General features: G+C 41.4%; 1 protein-coding gene and 3 long non-coding RNA genes across 4 annotated transcripts; 1 reads left to right on the forward strand and 3 right to left on the reverse strand.

Annotated features, from left to right (window-relative positions):
• Positions 1 to 243: 243 nt before the first annotated feature.
• On the reverse strand, positions 244 to 1676 carry LOC4346127 (uncharacterized). Its single transcript, XR_001547903.3, has 2 exons — positions 1176 to 1676; positions 244 to 720 (listed from the first exon to the last, which is right to left on the reverse strand). It is a non-coding gene; the product is annotated as an uncharacterized lncRNA (long non-coding RNA).
• Positions 1677 to 9095: 7419 nt separating this feature from the next.
• On the forward strand, positions 9096 to 14903 carry LOC4346129 (nucleotide pyrophosphatase/phosphodiesterase). Its single transcript, XM_015795028.3, has 10 exons — positions 9096 to 9389; positions 10838 to 10929; positions 11104 to 11170; positions 11286 to 11405; positions 11559 to 11790; positions 12292 to 12373; positions 12752 to 12884; positions 13099 to 13304; positions 13400 to 13525; positions 14059 to 14903. The coding sequence occupies exons 1-10, from the start codon at positions 9192 to 9194 to the stop codon at positions 14672 to 14674; spliced, it is 1872 nt and encodes a 623-aa protein (XP_015650514.1). The 5' UTR covers positions 9096 to 9191; the 3' UTR covers positions 14675 to 14903.
• LOC136351441 (uncharacterized) lies at positions 12759 to 13198 on the reverse strand. The gene is made up of 2 exons (XR_010734544.1): positions 13065 to 13198; positions 12759 to 12918 (listed from the first exon to the last, which is right to left on the reverse strand). It is a non-coding gene; the product is annotated as an uncharacterized lncRNA (long non-coding RNA).
• Positions 14904 to 16935: 2032 nt separating the features above from the next.
• Positions 16936 to 17823, reverse strand: LOC136351440 (uncharacterized). The gene is made up of 2 exons (XR_010734543.1): positions 17519 to 17823; positions 16936 to 17179 (listed from the first exon to the last, which is right to left on the reverse strand). It is a non-coding gene; the product is annotated as an uncharacterized lncRNA (long non-coding RNA).
• Between the last annotated feature and the right edge of the window lie 157 nt (positions 17824 to 17980).

Here is a 17980-nt window from a genome sequence, read left to right on the forward strand (position 1 = left end):
AGTAGCCCTTTTTTTACCAATAAATATTTTTCGTTGGTTCAATTAACTATCCTATTGTAATGCTACAATTTCGAGGGAAATAAAAATCACGTGATGTTCTCTTTGATGCCAAAAATGGATTTGTGACTGGTAATCTAGCACAGTGGGAGGCCTCTTGAGTCTACACTAGACATTACCGCGCGCGTTGCGCGCCCTATCAGCTGGCTAAAGAATCACAAACAAAAAGCTCTTGGAACCATCATATTGTTAACCTCAATTCACACCATTTCCATTTATTCATGGGCATAACCATTATACTTGTAACAAAAATAATGTGTGCCTCAAGCTAATAGGTTTTACAGGTGTCATAAAGGGCACACTGAAAAGACAGAAAATGAGCATTAGCAAGCACTGTTGTCTTATTACAAATGGGGATTTAATTTACAGTTCATATCGACCATAGGGCCTCAGACAGAGCAGAGCTTTTCAAGAATCATGTTCTCGTCGCCGTCGACAATCTTCAGAGCACTCCTCACGATGTCTTCAGGGAAGCCCATTTAAAGTTTTAAACCAACTTATGCACATGTGGTCACAGTCACAGATAAGTTGTACTCCGTATATCCAATGGAATAACAAATACTCCGTATAACTCGGTAACAATACATTTTCTTCCATACCGACGGAGGTACTCTGCAAAGGCCTCTATCCAGTAGCAGAAAATATGGAATAGTCACGCAGGTACTGCAAAAATGGATTAAAACAAACATTAAGAGCAGAACACAACCTCAACACTGATTCCTTAAAACTTGTTAATTAGTTTTGACCATGTCTCGAGGTTAGGAATTTCTGATTCTGAATTTATGACTGGAATTTCTGAATTTTTTATTCTGAATTTCTTATACTCTGCATCGCTTTAGTCACGGTACAGAACTCAACGATTTACTCACCGGGGCCCATTAATTATACAGCCAAGATAAGGTGTAGTTCAGATTCCGAACTCTGGACCTAGATTGAATAACCAAGTGACTTTACCAATATAAAGGTACACTAAAACCTAAGTTGGCTCTCTCTGACCCAATACCTTCAAGAAGAAATGAAAAAAGAAAAGGAAAAAAAAGGCAATGGAAATATAAAACATGTAGAGTATAGCATGCGCAAACACATCTCTAAATTCTAGTATCATCAATGGTCCTTACCCAGCTCCAAGTGCCATCATTGGTCCACACTGTAGCTCTAGCCATCATGTTTTCATCTCTACCTTTTCCCAGCAATTTGAGAAGCTATGAAACAAACAGCTAGAGCTGCAAAATTTCTCCATTACAAAGCTTACCAGAGCCCTGACCAATTTTATATCTTCAATCTCACCTGCAAGAGCACCAACCAGTTTTCAGTCTTCAGTCTCCATTCACTGAGCATGAAGGAAAGCATGGAGATAATGACTACATGAATACACCATGATGGATCCTCTATCATGCAACAAATGACCAGATCCAGTGTGGTCATCAGAAGAATGGAACAACGTCGATAAGACTTCTTGAACCAGATACACTGCTAGCCATTGCAGCCACAAACCGTAAGAGGCAGGGTAAAGAAAAAAGTGCATTCTTCTGAGACCAAACTGCCTCTTACTCCCTTCTTTTCCCCTTCCTCTTACAAGTCAAATTAAATGTTCACATGATAGAAAAGAAAAAAAAAAGGAGTACTTTGCCAGCACAAAGTGCATTCTTTTAGGCCTTAGCCAAAAGTCAAGTGAGCAGCCAGCTATATATGCAAAGTAGCAAATTAGTGACAAATCAACGGAAACAAATCTTAAACCAAAGAAACAAATGTAACTGCATCCACCAACATATCCTCCATTGTCATTCATCGTGCTGAAAAGAATTTCATTAGGATCAAAATCTATTCGAATCTTGTTGGTTGGTTTGTGCTCTCATCAATTGGGTTTGTAAAGTAGTTAAACAATGTTGTTTTCTTCTCTCTTGCAAGTTTATCAGTAAATAAAAAACTATTAAATAGAAGGCTCTGTTTCTCATTCAAAAGATAAATAGATTAGAGTCCAGAGTCTACCTAAATGCTACAGAGAAATAGGGAATACTCACTTATTAGTGCCATTAGCTGATTAGAAATAGCATGTGAGCACTTGAGTAGAGTAGCAGTAGCAGACCAGGACGCGACCATGCGCCCGTGCACTGGGCTGTTGCTAGCTGCTGCTGCGCCCGCACGCTGCGCGTCGACGCTGCCTCCGCGCGTCCGCACCGGCGACCTGCTGCCTTGCGCATGCTGCGACTGCGCCAGCTGCTGCACCGCCGCTGCGCACCCGCGTCCGGCCTGCTGCAAGCCACCACTCCAAGCCAAACCCTAGCCACCGCCAGATCTGAAGGTGGTGCATCCTCGGGTCGGGGCAGCGACGCTGCGACGGAGTGGGAGAGGGGCGATGAGACAGCAGGAAGCAGAGGATGGCGTGTTGTGGTGTGGGAGAGATCATCGCCGACGAGGAGAAGCAAGCCAGGTGGAGGGAAAGACCGGGCGGCGGCTGTCGCCCGTCGCAAGGAAAGAGGAGAGAGCGAGAGAAGGAGAGGGGAAAGGTAGGGAACAGTGGCAGCTAGGGCTTCGGGTGGGGTGGGGTGGGTAGGGATTTTCTTTTTTTCAGAAAAACCCCTCACTTTTCGTTTATCAGAGCGCAGCCCTATTTTCCCATTTTTTCCTTCTTCGTATAAGATATAGTAGGTTGTGGAGGGCTTTTACATAAGAATACAGAACATAGAAACATATAGTGAGGGACCTATTATAAATTATATATAAAACCAAGGTCTTTTTTGAAAATTGCCAGCTCGAAAAACCCCTCCGCCTTCCAGCGCGCGGGGCGACGTGGATAGCACGGCGATCGAACACGCGACTCCAAAATCGTTGTGGGAGGTACAATTGGGGGCAGGTTGCAAAATTATAATGGCATGGTTTTAAATTACCCTTTAATATAACCGATGTGGTGCTTAAATCTTCTTATGTTTTTTTTATTTTAGAAATGGATCCTTGGTTTGCTATCCATCTGTACATTTTTTTTGTTTTAAAATTAAATGATATAATTTTCATGTGTTGATACAACAAATCTACTTCTACATGTTATAAAACAGAGATTAGATCTTTTACTTAGAACTTGTATTTCTTAGGAAGGTTATAGCCCAACCATCCGTTTCAGATACTATCGGATTGGGTCGTCACCTCCCTACTCAACGTGTATGGCATGACCCAGCTGCCTCTTGCAAGAGGGAACCAAATTTGTGAATCCCATGTGCCGGGGTTAACCATTCGACAATTGGCCCGGAGCTCTCAAATCACAGGAGCTTTCTAAGAGAGATTCTGGTAGATATCTTATTGACACGACATAATTGACACGTGAAAAATATTTGGAGTTGTTCAGCTAAATTATCAGGTTGCCACGTGGCCCAATAACATGCTAGAATTATAATCCTGAAATCGGTATAAAGATTTAGGTCATGCTTAGTTCCCACGCAAAAACTTTTCATCCTATCACATCAAATATTTGGATACATACATGGAGTATTAAATATAGATAAAAAAACTAATTACACAGATTATATGTAAATTGCGAGACGAATTTTTTAAGCCTAATTGTGCCATGATTTGATAATGTGGTGCTAAGTAAACATTTACTAATGATGGATTAATTATACTTAATAAATTCGTATAACAGTTTACATACGGAATCTATAATTTATTTTGTTATTAGTCTACGTTTAATACTTTAAATGTGTATACCTGTATCCAATGTCAGAAAACACCTCGTTTTTCGCATGCACGCTTCCCAAACTACTAAACGGTACGTTTTTTGTAAAAAATAATTTTTATAGGAAAGTTGCTTTAAAAAATCATATTAATCCATTTTTAAAATAGTTAGTACTCAATTAATCATACGCTAATGGTTAATCTCGTTTTACGTATCTTCTCAATCACCTCTTCAAACTCACCGTGTAGTCCACGGTGTGTAACGTGCTCCCCTGACATGCACATATGTTGAGGGGGGACGTGTGACACTGACGTGCGGGTCCACAGGAGTGGGCCCCACCTGTGCTGCTTCCTACAGTGCGTGTATAAGATGATCACTCCGGCCATGGCCATGGCGAATCATCCATCCATTCCTGCTTCTTGGGGACGCAGGCGAGGTGGTTAGATTGCATTAGCTAGCTGTAGAAAGCTAGCCCATGGGTAGTAGGAAGAGAGGAGGAGGAGCCGTGGCAATGGCGGTGGCGATGCTGCTGGCGGCGGCGGCGGCGGCGGCGAGCGCGTCGCAGCCGTCGTCGTTGGAAGGGTTCCAGCCGCTGTCGAAGATCGCCGTCCACAAGGCCACCGTCGACCTCCACGGCTCCGCGTTCGTCAGCGCCACGCCGGCGTTGCTCGGCGACCAGGTACACGCCCGCCACCGCCGCCGCCGCCATGGTCGGTTTCAGAGAGAGATCATGAAAAAATACTTGTTTTAATTGGAGACCTGAAGATCCGGGGAGCAAAGAATCTGGCGAAATTCTTGCACTCACAGCACACAGACTATATTAAGCTGATTAATCCAAATCAACTAACTGAAGTACTACCAAGAAGTGAAAATAATATCTGAATTGTGCGACTGTTGGTTGATTCGCCTTCGCCAGGTAGACGACGAATGACCACCGAACATTTTTTAGCGGAGCAGAATGCATAACAGCATAGATTTCGTCGTGGTATGTTAATTCACGCGATGGGGCACGTCGTTTCGCATTTTAAATGCAACAAATTAAACCCTTACCGTTCAAATAGTATTTATTATCCTAGTAGTGCACAAAAAATAGTTTCTTTTTTTTTCTTAAGAAAAAAAGTTATTGTCAGCATGTACGGCAGATTGTATGCTGTATATGTAGTACAGATCAGCTAACCGTATCTCTCATCATTTAACAACGACAAGAGCTAGCAAGAAGCATAAAGCAGTACGCCCTCCCTCCAAATAAGTACTACAGTTTTGCACTATTCAATTCATATCCAACATTTAACTATTCGTTTTATTTAAAAAAAATTATGATTAATATTTTTATTAGATAAAAAAGCATGAACAATATTTTATGTGTGACTGATTTTTTTAATTTTATCATACTTTTATTAAATAAGACGGATAGTGAAACGTTGGACACAGATACTCACGACTGCACTTATTTTCGGACGGAGGCAGGCCTGATTTAGTTCCCAAATTTTTTTCCCAAATACATCACATCGAATCTTTCGACACATGCATGGAGCATTAAATATAGATTAAAAAAACTAATTGCACAGTTAGGGAGGAAATCACGAGACGAATCTTTTGAGCCTAATTAGTCCATGATTAGCCACAAGTGCTACAGTAACCCACATGTGCTAATGACAGATTACTTAGACTCAAAAGATTCGTCTCGCAGTTTTCAGGCAAGTTATGAAATTAGTTTTTTATTCGTATCCGAAAACTCCTTCCGACATCCGATCAAACATTGATGCGACACTTAAAAAAATTTTATTTCGCGAACTAAATAGGCCTGTACTACCAACAAAGGCAGGCGTGATCTGTACCTTCGATTAATTAAACTACACAAAAAAGAGCGCCCAAACCTCCGTTTTTTTGACAAATTGGTCCTTATAGAAAACTTATTTCGAAACTAGTCCATACCAAAAACTATATCTAGAAATAGGCCGTCGGCTCAGCGCCAACCTCTTTGGCGCTGAGGTTGTTCATATCAGCGCCAATGGGACTGGCGCTGACATCGCGCCAGCGTGGCGGGCGAGACGCGACGTGGCAGGGCCTCAGCGCCAATGTATTTGGCGCTGACCCCTTGTACAGGCTAATTAAAAGGATGCGCGGCCATTAATAAGCAATGCACTTGTGGTACAATGGTATGACCATTTGCTTGTGTACCCTAGCACCATGGTTCGACTCCCTATCACGGCAGCCTTGTTTGTTCTTTTTTTTTCTTCAAATCTTCAATCTACGTGCGTACATTAGTACATATAAATGATTAATGATGCTCTCTGTTTTTTAAATATATATAAATATAAATATCAGAATATATGTTCTACAGCGGCGCTGGCCTTTATACTGGCTAAATAAAAGCAAAAGCAAAAGCAACAATTAGGTTTGGCTTAGCTCAGTGGTAGGTATTTGAACGGTGGCGTTACAGTGACCAGGGTTCGAACCCTCTCCTTTATGTTTTTACTAAACTTTTTTTTTACTTAGTTCTCAACTTGCGGTTTTAACTTTTTCAAAGCTCAGGTATTTTTAAGTCCATTCTTTTATTTTTAAATATGTACTAAATGTGTTATTCCTTTTAAATATTTTTTAAAAAAGTGATATTTCTTTTACAAGCTCAAGTGTTGTTTTAATTTTAAAAAAACACGTGACATTTTAGAATAAAACTTACCCTTAGTTCTCAACTTGTTGTTTATTTTTTAAAAAAAAAACTCAAGTTTTTTTAAATCCATTCTTCTAATTTCTTTTTTATAAAAAAGTGATATTTCTTTTAAAAGTTGTCTCTAAACTTTTTTTAATCCATTCTTCTACTTTTTAAATTTGTACTAAATGTGATATTTCTTTTTAATAAAAATTAATTTAAACAAAAAAAGTACATTGAAGATTTGAAGACAAAAACGAAAATGGAGATCATCATTAATATGTACGCACGTAGATTGATGATTTTAAAAAAAAACAAAAATGGCTGACCTGGGATTCGAACCCTAGTCCTCAGATATAGCAAGAAAGAAACTTACCGTTGCACCACGAGCGACACCGTTAATTCATTGTCGCACATCGGTCTATTTAGGGTGTGCAAGGTGTCAGCGCCAAGTGCATTGGCGCTGAGGCCCTGCCACATCGCGCCTCGCCCGCCACGCTGGCGCGATGTCAGCGCCAGTCCCGTTGGCGCAGATAAGAACAACCTCAGCGCCAACCGCTTTGGCGCTGATCCGACGGCCTATTTCTGGATATAGTTTTTGGTAGGGACTAGTTTCGAAATAAGTTTTCTGCAAGGACCAATTTGTCAAAAAAAACGCCCCAAACCTGAAGTGACCCAAATCAGTCGTATTTGCTGCAATAATTGAGGAGTTCAGCACATAAGGATAATATATATAAAGTATAATAATTAAGAGAATCAAACTATTTTATACCTACGCACGAGGAACGACTTGATAATCTTCTCTCTCACCTACTTCCTCTTCTCAACCCCTCTGCAAAAGGATAATCGAAAGATCGTTTACAATTTTTTGAGTGGTTTCGGTGTTTAGTGGGGCGTTTGCGACCTCCTTTTAGATCTAGCGACAATCGATCACGCTTAGCGATGGTTGGGTTGGTGTTGTGTAGTTCCGGTGTTTGCCCGGGCGTTTGTGACCTCCTTGTAGGTCTAGGTTGTGTGAGCTAGGAGCTATCAACTCGTGGTGGTGGCGTGTTTGGTTTTTTTAAGTTACTATTATAATCTTATAATTTATTTCCTGCTATATCAGTATAAAACTTCGCACTATCTTGTGTGGGTTATTTTAAAAAATATTTAGTACCACTAAACTATAGGAGTAACAAAGAAGTCAAAGTTGTTTCTCCTTGTTTTCTTCCTTTTCATTTATAGTTCAGATATCAACCCGGATTAACTTGTTAATACAGATATTTTATCATTATATGTTATTAATCACAAATGTATATAAACTAGTGAATTTTCTCACACAATTTTGTGTGAAGCTAAATTTTAAAAACATGATTAGATTTATATTAAACTCTTGGGACAATTCTTACTTATTTTCCCATAATTATGATTATATTCCATATACAACCATACCAATCAAATCTAAATATTATAATTTAGACTCCCCGCAAAAAAAAATAATTTAGACTCACCAGAAGCAAATGGTGCGAACCTTTTTTTTTCTAAGATTAATGTGGTAACACGTTTCTAGTCGTTCAAACCAATTAATATCATTTATACAATTATACATGTAAAACATTAATATCTTGCACATACTAGTGATGTAAGCTTTTGAGATATATTATTTGATGACTTATATATTACTGTCTGCATCCACAAATATAAACATGCATTTAGACACGGTTTCCAACATACTACTTGGACTAATAATAAGAATTTAGCGTGATTCACGAGTTTATTATTAGGTACGACTCCTAAGTGTATGGTAAAGTGTCCCACTCGTGATGATGTGAGTGCTTTTTATTGTTTCTGTGAGTGTGCATCATGTAATTAAAAAACAACTACACATGATGTATAATAAAATAATAACTACTCCTTCCGTTTCAAAATGTTTGACACCGTTGACTTTTTAGTACATGTTTGACCATTCGTCTTATTCAAAAAAAAATTAAGTAATTATTTATTCTTTTTATATCATTTGATTCATTGTTAAATATACTTTCATGTACACATATAGTTTTACATATTTTACAATTTTTTTTAATTAGACGAACGGTCAAACATGTGCTAAAAAGTCAACGGTGTCAAATATTTTGAAACGGAGGGAGTATATATCATACTCCAAGTAAGCTGCAAGAGTTAAATATCATTCCTATTCCCCCACTTTAGATCCTGCCTATGCCATATTTGGATCTGCGTTTGTTCAGCAGCCTTAAACAAATTGACAAGTTGAGACGATTGAAGAGACCCCAAATACAAATAATCCCAAAAGAGGTGACGATCAATGTCCAAATTAAGCAGGTAACGTGCTCCACGCCGACGATTAATAAGTACTACATCCGTATTTTAATGCACGACACCTTTGACTTTTTGATAAACGTTTGACCTTTCGTCTTATTCAAAAAATTTATGTAATTATAATTTATTTTATTATGACTTGATTTATCATCAAATATTCTTTAAGTATGATATAAGTAATTTTATATTTGCATAAAAAAATTAAATAAGATGAGTGGTCAAACGTTAATTAAAAAATCAACGGCTTAGTATAATTTAGTGTAGTCCACTGTGTGTAACGGGCTCCTCTGACATGCACACATGTCAAGGGGGAACGTGTGTCACTGACGTGCAGGTCCATACGAGTGGGCCCCACCTGTCACTGAAGCTGCTTCCTGCCGTGCGTGTATAAGATGATCACCACACGGTCATGGCCATGGCGAATCATCCATCCATTCCAGCTTCTGGGGAAGCAGGAGAGGTAGTTAGATTGCATTAGCTAGCTGTAGAAAGCTAGCCATGGTTAGTAGGAAGAGAGGAGGAGGAGGAGGCGTGGCAATGGCGGTGGCGATGCTGCTGGCGGCGGCGAGCGCGTCGCGGCCGTCGTCGTCGCTGGAAGGGTTCCAGCCGCTGTCGAAGATCGCCGTCCACAAGGCCACCGTCGACCTCCACGGCTCCGCGTTCGTCAGCGCCACGCCGGCGTTGCTCGGCGACCAGGTACACGCCCGCCACCGCCGCCGCCGCCATGGTCGGTTAGAGAGAGAGAGAGAGAGAGAGATCATTAATGTTTTAATTTGAGACCTGAATTGAAATATATAGATCCGGGGAGCAGAGAATCTGGCGAAATTCTTGCACTCAGATCACGCAGATTATGTTAAGCTGATTAATCCAAATCGATCTACTCCTATATATTATATCCCCATTTCATATGCATGCGTGGTGTGTTTAGCTAACTGAAGTAGCTGACCAAGAAGTGAAAATATCTGAGTTGTGCGACTGTTGGTGGATTCGCCATCGCCAGGTAGACGACACGAGTGACCACCGGAGCAGAAATGCAGAACAGCATAGATTTCGTCGTGGTGTGTTAATTCACGCGATGGGGGAACGGTCGGGTGCACGTTGTTTTTTGCATTTTAAATGCAAACCCCTACCGTTCAAATAGTATTTATTATCCTAGTAGGGCACAAAAAAAAGTTTATTTTTTTCTTAAGAAAAAAAGTTATTGTCAGCATGTACAGCTAACGGCAGATTGTATGTTGTATACTGTAGTACAGATCACGGCTAACCGTATCTCTCATCATTTAATTTGTTGTTGGTTTATAGGCCACAACCAAAATTTAAATCTTAAAACTTAAAGTTGAGTTGAAGAAGTTTTCATTAATTTTTTATTCCGTAAAATAGAGTTTTTTTTTTCTCAATCGTAGTTTATTTTTCAGTATTGATTTTTAAACCAGTAAAAATATAAAGATATGGAAATTTTACTATAAATTTTTTTTGGTACTTCTGTTTATTTTCTCTGTGATTTATCTTAGCACTTAGCAAAAAATAAATTAAGGCATCTTAGCATGAAGCATCAAGGTCAGCGTGTGCAAGTAGGAGACACTTAATTTGATCATTTTAATTTGATGCTGTCACGCAAGAACTAACCAGAGGTGGCGCACCTTGACTTTGTTTCTTTAATTAACGAGCATTTAGCATGGAACTTTTTTTTACCTACTGTAACCTGTTGCTTAGTGAGAAAAGAGTATAGAGCATGAATTCTTCGAGTTGGGCCCTTCGGAGTTTTTGTCTGCTGTACAGACTGTCACCGGCGACGGAGTCAAAAAATTATAGAAGACTAAAAATATAGAACTCGACTAATGAAGTATTAATTTTTCAAAAAAAAATACTATATGGTGAATTAACAAAATTTAAGCAAGTTTTTGGAGGCAGTTCAAGGGCTTAAGCCTTAGCTACCCTAGGCCTGCCTCCGCCCCTAGCCACCGGTGATAATATTCTACTCCGTAACAGCTAGCTTACTTGAAAAAAAGAAGACGATGAACAATAAATAAGTTTAAATAAGAAGTGGTAATTAAACATGTGAAATTTTGATAAAAGTATAGGAGTTTCAAATTTGCATCAACATCAATCAATTTGGCATACTGAATGCACTACATGTTCTTCAGGGAGAAGACACAGAGTGGGTCACGGTGAAATACGGCTGGGCAAACCCTTCCGCTGACGACTGGATTGCTGTCTTCTCTCCGGCCGATTTCATGTACTACTAATTACAACAAAATCCTTTCAAATTTCCACATTTTGATCGTGAAAGTAGTTCCTTTTACTCATCAGTGGACACATTTGATCGTGAAATTAGTTTCCTTCACTCATCAGTGGACACATTTTGATCGTGAAATTAGTTTAAACTGTTAAATCTGTGTCACTTGTGCAGCTCGGGTTCTTGCCCTAATCCTTCCAGATACCCGGATGAGCCGCTGCTCTGCACTGCACCAATAAAGGTGGATTAACTGCAATTTCTCTGAACCTGAATCTTAACAAGTGGTTGCTGCACATATGAACTGATGATGAACATGTTTATGGATGATTAACGAATCAATTGATTTGCGCATGCAGTATCAATTCGCAAACTACTCGGCGAACTACGTGTACTGGGGCAAGGGCAGCATCCGGTTCCAGCTCATCAACCAGCGCTACGACTTCTCCTTCGCCCTGTTCACCGGCGGCCTGGAAAACGTACGTGATATTATGATCGATTAACCCAATTAAGAAAGAAACTAATTAAAACTGCAACTAATTAATCAATCTTGATGCAATTAATCGCAATATATGTAATGAAGAACTCTGATGAAATGAGATGAAATCGACGGCGTTGTTGTTGATGTGCAGCCTAAGCTGGTGGCGGTGTCGGAGGCGATATCGTTCAAGAACCCCAAGGCGCCGGTGTACCCTCGGCTGGCGCAGGGCAAGTCGTACGACGAGATGACCGTCACATGGACCAGCGGCTACGACATCAGCGAGGCGTACCCGTTCGTCGAGTGGGGCATGGTCGTCGCCGGCGCCGCCGCTCCAACCCGCACCGCCGCCGGCACGCTCACCTTCAACCGCGGCAGCATGTGCGGTACGCACGCACGCATATTTAGATTTTCTCTCTCTCTCTCTCTCTCTCTGAAACTTTTTAATTTTTCTAAGAAAAACTCTCTCAAAACTTATTTCCAAACTAAAATCTTTTAGCCACGCCAACTAGATTAGCGTGATGAAACAATACTGTCATGCCGGTCTAGCTAACATGATATCGTTATTTCGCCATATCGGTTCGGCTGGTGTGGTAATATTATTTCATCATGCTACCATGGACAATAACATTATAAAGCTGTCATGTCTGCTACGAGTGGCATGCCAGACGAGATGACATGGTAAAAATTATTTAGATTTTAGAAATAAGTATTATGATAGTTTATTTTTAAAATTTAAAACTAAAAATTTCAATAAATAATAAAAATAATCACATTATGTACCACACCGCTCCATTTCTTTCTACGAATTATTGGTTAAGCCGTACAAAAATAAACGATCAACAAAAAGAAATTTGTAAAGGTGAGTGAGCTTGTATGCTTTTCAGGTGAGCCGGCACGCACTGTTGGGTGGAGAGACCCCGGGTTCATCCACACAGCTTTCCTGAGAGACCTGTGGCCCAACAAAGAGTAAGTGGCATGTTCGATCTTTAGGACTGAATAGTATGGAATGCTGAAATAGATGAATGATTTAAGTATACAAATGAATGAATTTACTATTATAAAATTGGAAAATGATTTACAATAATACTTTTAAAAAATTATATGTAGAAAGTATATGAAAAATCACATTACTATTTAGGAGCTAGGAAAGCGTGCATATTTTTTATGCTTTTATATTCTATTCTATCCAGGGAAAAGAAACCTTTGTATGTACTATTATAAAATAATCTTTGATCATTGCAAGGTGATTAGTGCAGCAGCAAGAGTTAATTAATTATGTGAAATCATGATGAACAATTGTATATTCAGAACTGTGGTATGTATGTACGTATGATGTGATTTCAGGTACTACTACAAGATTGGGCATGAACTTTCTGACGGATCAATTGTCTGGGGCAAGCAATACACTTTCCGGGCGCCACCCTTCCCTGGCCAGAACTCGCTGCAACGCATCATCGTCTTCGGCGACATGGGCAAGGTGAAAATTTTCGTTTCTGACGAAGGAGCAAAGCCTGCAAGAATGTTCAGAAACCGTTCATCAACATTTGCCTCTAGATCAATCAGAAATTACTACTCCTCCATATAAAACGGAATAAATTCTTATGTGACATGCATTTTGACAAATTGCACAGCTGTTATATATATAGTGTAATAATACCGTAATTGATTGATCTGAATATATGCAATTTCAGGCGGAGAGAGACGGATCAAACGAGTTCGCCAACTACCAGCCAGGATCTCTGAACACGACGGACAGGCTGGTCGAGGATCTGGACAACTACGACATTGTCTTCCACATCGGTGATCTTCCGTACGCCAATGGCTACATCTCCCAGTGGGACCAGTTCACCGCCCAGGTCGCCCCCATCACCGCCAAGAAGCCCTACATGATTGCAAGGTTAGTATCTGTTATTGTGCAATGTTCAGACAAACTCAACAAATGTTCAGGCATTTGTTCATATTCATTTGGCATTTTCGTGTCGATTGATGCAGCGGTAACCATGAGAGGGACTGGCCCAACACCGGAGGGTTCTTCGACGTCAAGGACTCCGGCGGCGAGTGCGGCGTTCCGGCAGAGACCATGTACTACTACCCGGCCGAGAATCGAGCCAACTTCTGGTACGTTTCGTAGCCCACTTCTATATATTTCATTTCACGTTTGAGGAGGCCACAAAAGCCTGTGAATAAGTCAAATGGTATATTTACAAAAGAAAATTAATTTGTGAATATAACTTTTATATACGTGTTCTTAGCGATCTAAAAGTAAAAACTGAAAAATAAACTCCAATGAAAAAAACCCTAAAATCAACTTCAAATTTAAAGTTGGAAATTTAAATTTTGGCTAATAAGTATAAGCATAAGTGAAAAGATGAGGCTGATAAATTGTTTATCCAATCCCGCTTCATTAGTTTAAGCTTTTGTGTAAACTGATTGCGATTTTACGTATGATGAGTAGACCACAAAATTCTCGACATATGTAAATTGTATATTGATCATCGCTCCATCGGCTTAAACTTTTTTTGGTTGAACTGGCTGGTGTAAATTGTTTATCGATCATGCTTTATCAGTTTAAACTTTTTTTTCTATCATATGCTCTATCGGATTAAGCTTTTTGGGTCGAACTGGTCGGTGCATACACGAACACGACACAGGTACAAGGTGGACTACGGGATGTTCCGGTTCTGCATCGCGGACTCGGAGCACGACTGGAGGGAGGGTACCGACCAGTACAAGTTCATCGAGCAGTGCCTGTCGACGGTGGACCGGAAGCACCAGCCGTGGCTCATCTTCGCGGCGCACCGCGTGCTGGGCTACTCCTCCAACTGGTGGTACGCCGACCAGGGCTCCTTCGAGGAGCCCGAAGGGAGGGAGAGCCTGCAGCGGCTGTGGCAGCGCCACCGCGTCGACGTCGCCTTCTTCGGCCACGTCCACAACTACGAGCGGACGTGCCCGATGTACCAGAGCCAGTGCGTCTCCGGCGAGAGGCGCCGCTACTCCGGCACCATGAACGGCACCATCTTCGTCGTCGCCGGCGGCGGCGGGAGCCACCTCTCGGACTACACCTCGGCGATCCCCAAGTGGAGCGTTTTCAGGGACCGGGACTTCGGGTTCGTCAAGCTCACCGCGTTCAACCACTCGTCGCTGCTGTTCGAGTACAAGAAGAGCAGCGATGGGAAGGTGTATGACTCCTTCACCGTGGAGAGGGATTACCGCGACGTGCTCAGCTGCGTGCACGACAGCTGCCTCCCCACCACGCTCGCCTCCTGATGAATGAAACAAGGGAAAGGATCATTATTAGGATGCATGAGTTGATGCCTCATCGTCAAAATGCTGGCAGCTGAGAAAGAGTGATCGGTCGGTCGATCGAGTTGGGTTTTATTTTTTTTCTTCTTCTTCAACCATTTCGATCAGGTGTGGTAGTGGTCGATCGCTTGGCTCGATCGTGTTTCTCTTCCTCATGGATGGTGATGTTGTGCAATAAAATTGCTTAGCTGCTCGGGCACAAATGTCTAATAAGATTGGCAATCTGAATTTCTGAGTCCACACAATGCCCATAAATGAATAAATTATAGAAACAACTATTTACGCCGGACACCCTCCGAATCACTTAAAACCAAGGTGATTTTGGTTGAAATGACAATAATATGAAGTCCATATGTGCAAGCACACCCCCTATGTCCAGATTTAAATTTAGAAGTTTTTTTTTAATGAAACAGAGAGAGTAAGCACCTAGGCATTGACAGATACGTGGAACTATAGATGGCCATATGGCCCGAGGCTTGACGGCCCGGCCCACATAGCCCAAAGAGATGAGGGAGAAAAAAATCCTTATTTAATAGAGAAGCACGATGGGCTATCGTGCCTTTGGGCCAGCCCGGCATAGCCCGAGTCTTGTTGGGCCAGGGGTGCAGCCCATGGGCAGTCCCAGCCTGGCCTGGGTGTTGGTCAGGCCATACTGGCCCGACTAGCCTCAACCCAGGCCTAGTCGTGCATGGGCCATGCCGGGCCAGGCAGCCTATTTGGCCATCTATATGTGGAACCAAACAGTCAACTATAAGGGAGAAAAAAAAAGACTAACCTACAAATTGAATCCAAAACTTATGTCCAAAAACCAATCCAATCCAACCCACATCCATCCCTCACCCAAGCCGATCCAATCCATTAGCTATCTCAACCCGTTTACACCCATACCAAGTGAAGCCAAATTGAAAACCAATCCATTAGACCCATTCCCATCCAACCCATTAGCAGGCTTAGCTGCACAGGAGATGGAGATGGGAAGGGAGGAGGAATGTAGCAGGATGATATGGTGTTCTCACAAACTTTTTTGTTTAGGGCAATTGTATTCTTGCCCCTACTTTTATTTGCAATTGTGATTTTACCCTTACTTTTTAAACTTTGTGATTTTGCCCTCACTTTTTGATGTTGAATGGTCTGTTTGCCCCTGTTTAACGTCTGTTAGGTGGACTCAGATTAAATGAGTTTAAGAAAATAAGAAATTGACTTGCAAAATGTAAAAAGACATCTCTATCCCAAAAATTTCAACCTAAGCCACTGCTGACTCCTCCCGATCCCCGTACCCCATTCCGACCTCCGTCCCCGATTCCTAACCCTCGCGAGCGGTGGCGGCACACGCGGGCTAGCGAGAGCGAGGAGCGCGCGGTCGTCGCGGAGGAGCGCGGGGTGAAGCAGGCTGGGCCGGCGCGAAATGGCGATGTCAAGCTGAGCTAGCCCGTCGCCGTCCGCCGTGGTGGTCACTGGGCTCGTCGGCATCGGCCTCGGCTATAGTGCCCGAACCGCTGCACAGCAGATGATCGAGTACATACGTACTGCTGCATATGCGTAGCTAGCTAGGCTGCCTTGCCTCCATTAGCATGGCCGCGAGGAGCTCGCCTGAGGCATGATGGTGACAAGGAGGAGAAGAACAGCAAGGAGAGGAGGAGAGGAACATTTGAGTTTTATTGTCTTTTACTTTTTCTTCTTTGTCACTCCCCCTTTAGTTTTTATTTTTCTTACTGCCTTGGACTATTGGTTGGTTCCTAAACTGGACAGGACCAACAAAGCTATTCTGTTGTTGAAAGAAAGAGATGAGAGTAGTGTTTCTTGTTTGCATATTCATAAATCCCTTGATTGTTAAAATGATTAAACATGCAGGGCAAGTTCATACGTCAGGCATTGAGGCATTGAATTCATACCTCGGTCCATAGTGTTTCTTAATTAATAAATCCCTTGATTTTTTTTAAACATATGCTGGAGAATCGCATTTCTTGTGTAGTTACAAAGTTGGATTTCGTTGTTAAAATAATTAAGCATGCAGGGCAAGTTCATACCTCCGTTTTCTACTGTAATCGTGAAACACAGCCAAAACACAAAGTCCTCACAAGCCAAATCTGCAAGGGCATAGATGTCCTTTTACCTGTCAGTTAACACCATTAAGCCCTGCTAACGGAACAGGAGCATACCTGAGCTTCAGTTCAAAATAGTGAGGGTAAAATCACAAAGTTAAAAATACAAGGGTAAAATCACAATTGCAGTTGTAAATAGGGACAAGAACACAATTACCCCTTTTTGTTTTTATTTGTTAAGTTCGCTACCATGTCAACATTATGTAGCAAAAACCACTACCATTTCAGCACCAAAACATGTGCTGGTTAAAGGTAGCAAAAGTTCATCTTAAGAGCTTGCTAAAGGTAATCATAAAACAAATTATACTGGCGCAAATTCTTTTCGCGATCTTGGGGTGTCCAATCTCAACTGCCCAACTTGCAAACCCTGAAATAGCCGGGGCAGCCCACAACTGACATATTATTCTCATGATTTATGCTATTTCACCTTAATGCTATTTGACGATATGATGATAAGACATTGTTATACATCTTATATTAATTAGTCCCATAATGCGATGTGACAGACCAACACGAGAATGAAAGCCACGCCATTAGACTTAGCGAATGCACAAGACGCCGAATTGCTCCTAAGCTGAAATTCCCGTAAACAACTTAAGCTGATATCCTGTGGCTATAAATAATAACTGGCACATGCAGACGAGAATTACCTTCTTATTTCTTAACCTGCAGTTAATTGCCTACCAGTAAGCAATTGATCTGTTACCTTAAGCGGTCACGAAGTAGGGTTTCGTTCTCAGTACAATCCACACGTCCAATAAAGTAGCACCCATTTGTCTGCAGGCTTCAGTTGCAAGCTCTAGCACAGATGGACGTCTCCAGAATTCAATTTGCTGAAGATGAAGAGCAGCCATCACAATGACTTAGAACCCTCATCTTTTTGTTTAACATTTCCATTACATTATACTATATGACAATGCGTGAAAAGACCATACCTGCTCAACTTCTTGAAACTATAGGGGCTAATAATGAAAAGATAAAGAAGCAACAAAGCAAAGCAACTGTCAAGACTCTTCTTCACAAAGCTTCAGGCTTTGTGTTTCAGCTCGGTGACACCAACCACGTATGTGCTACTTGTCTTGCAAGCAAATCCAGCATCTAAAGCCACTCGCAGCACCAACGTGTTTCCCAGCTTTTTCTGCCACACACTCACTACTTACACACATCT

This window comes from Oryza sativa, chromosome 8 (genome assembly GCF_034140825.1).
Source record: "Oryza sativa Japonica Group chromosome 8, ASM3414082v1".
Taxonomy (NCBI): Eukaryota; Viridiplantae; Streptophyta; class Magnoliopsida; order Poales; family Poaceae; genus Oryza; species Oryza sativa.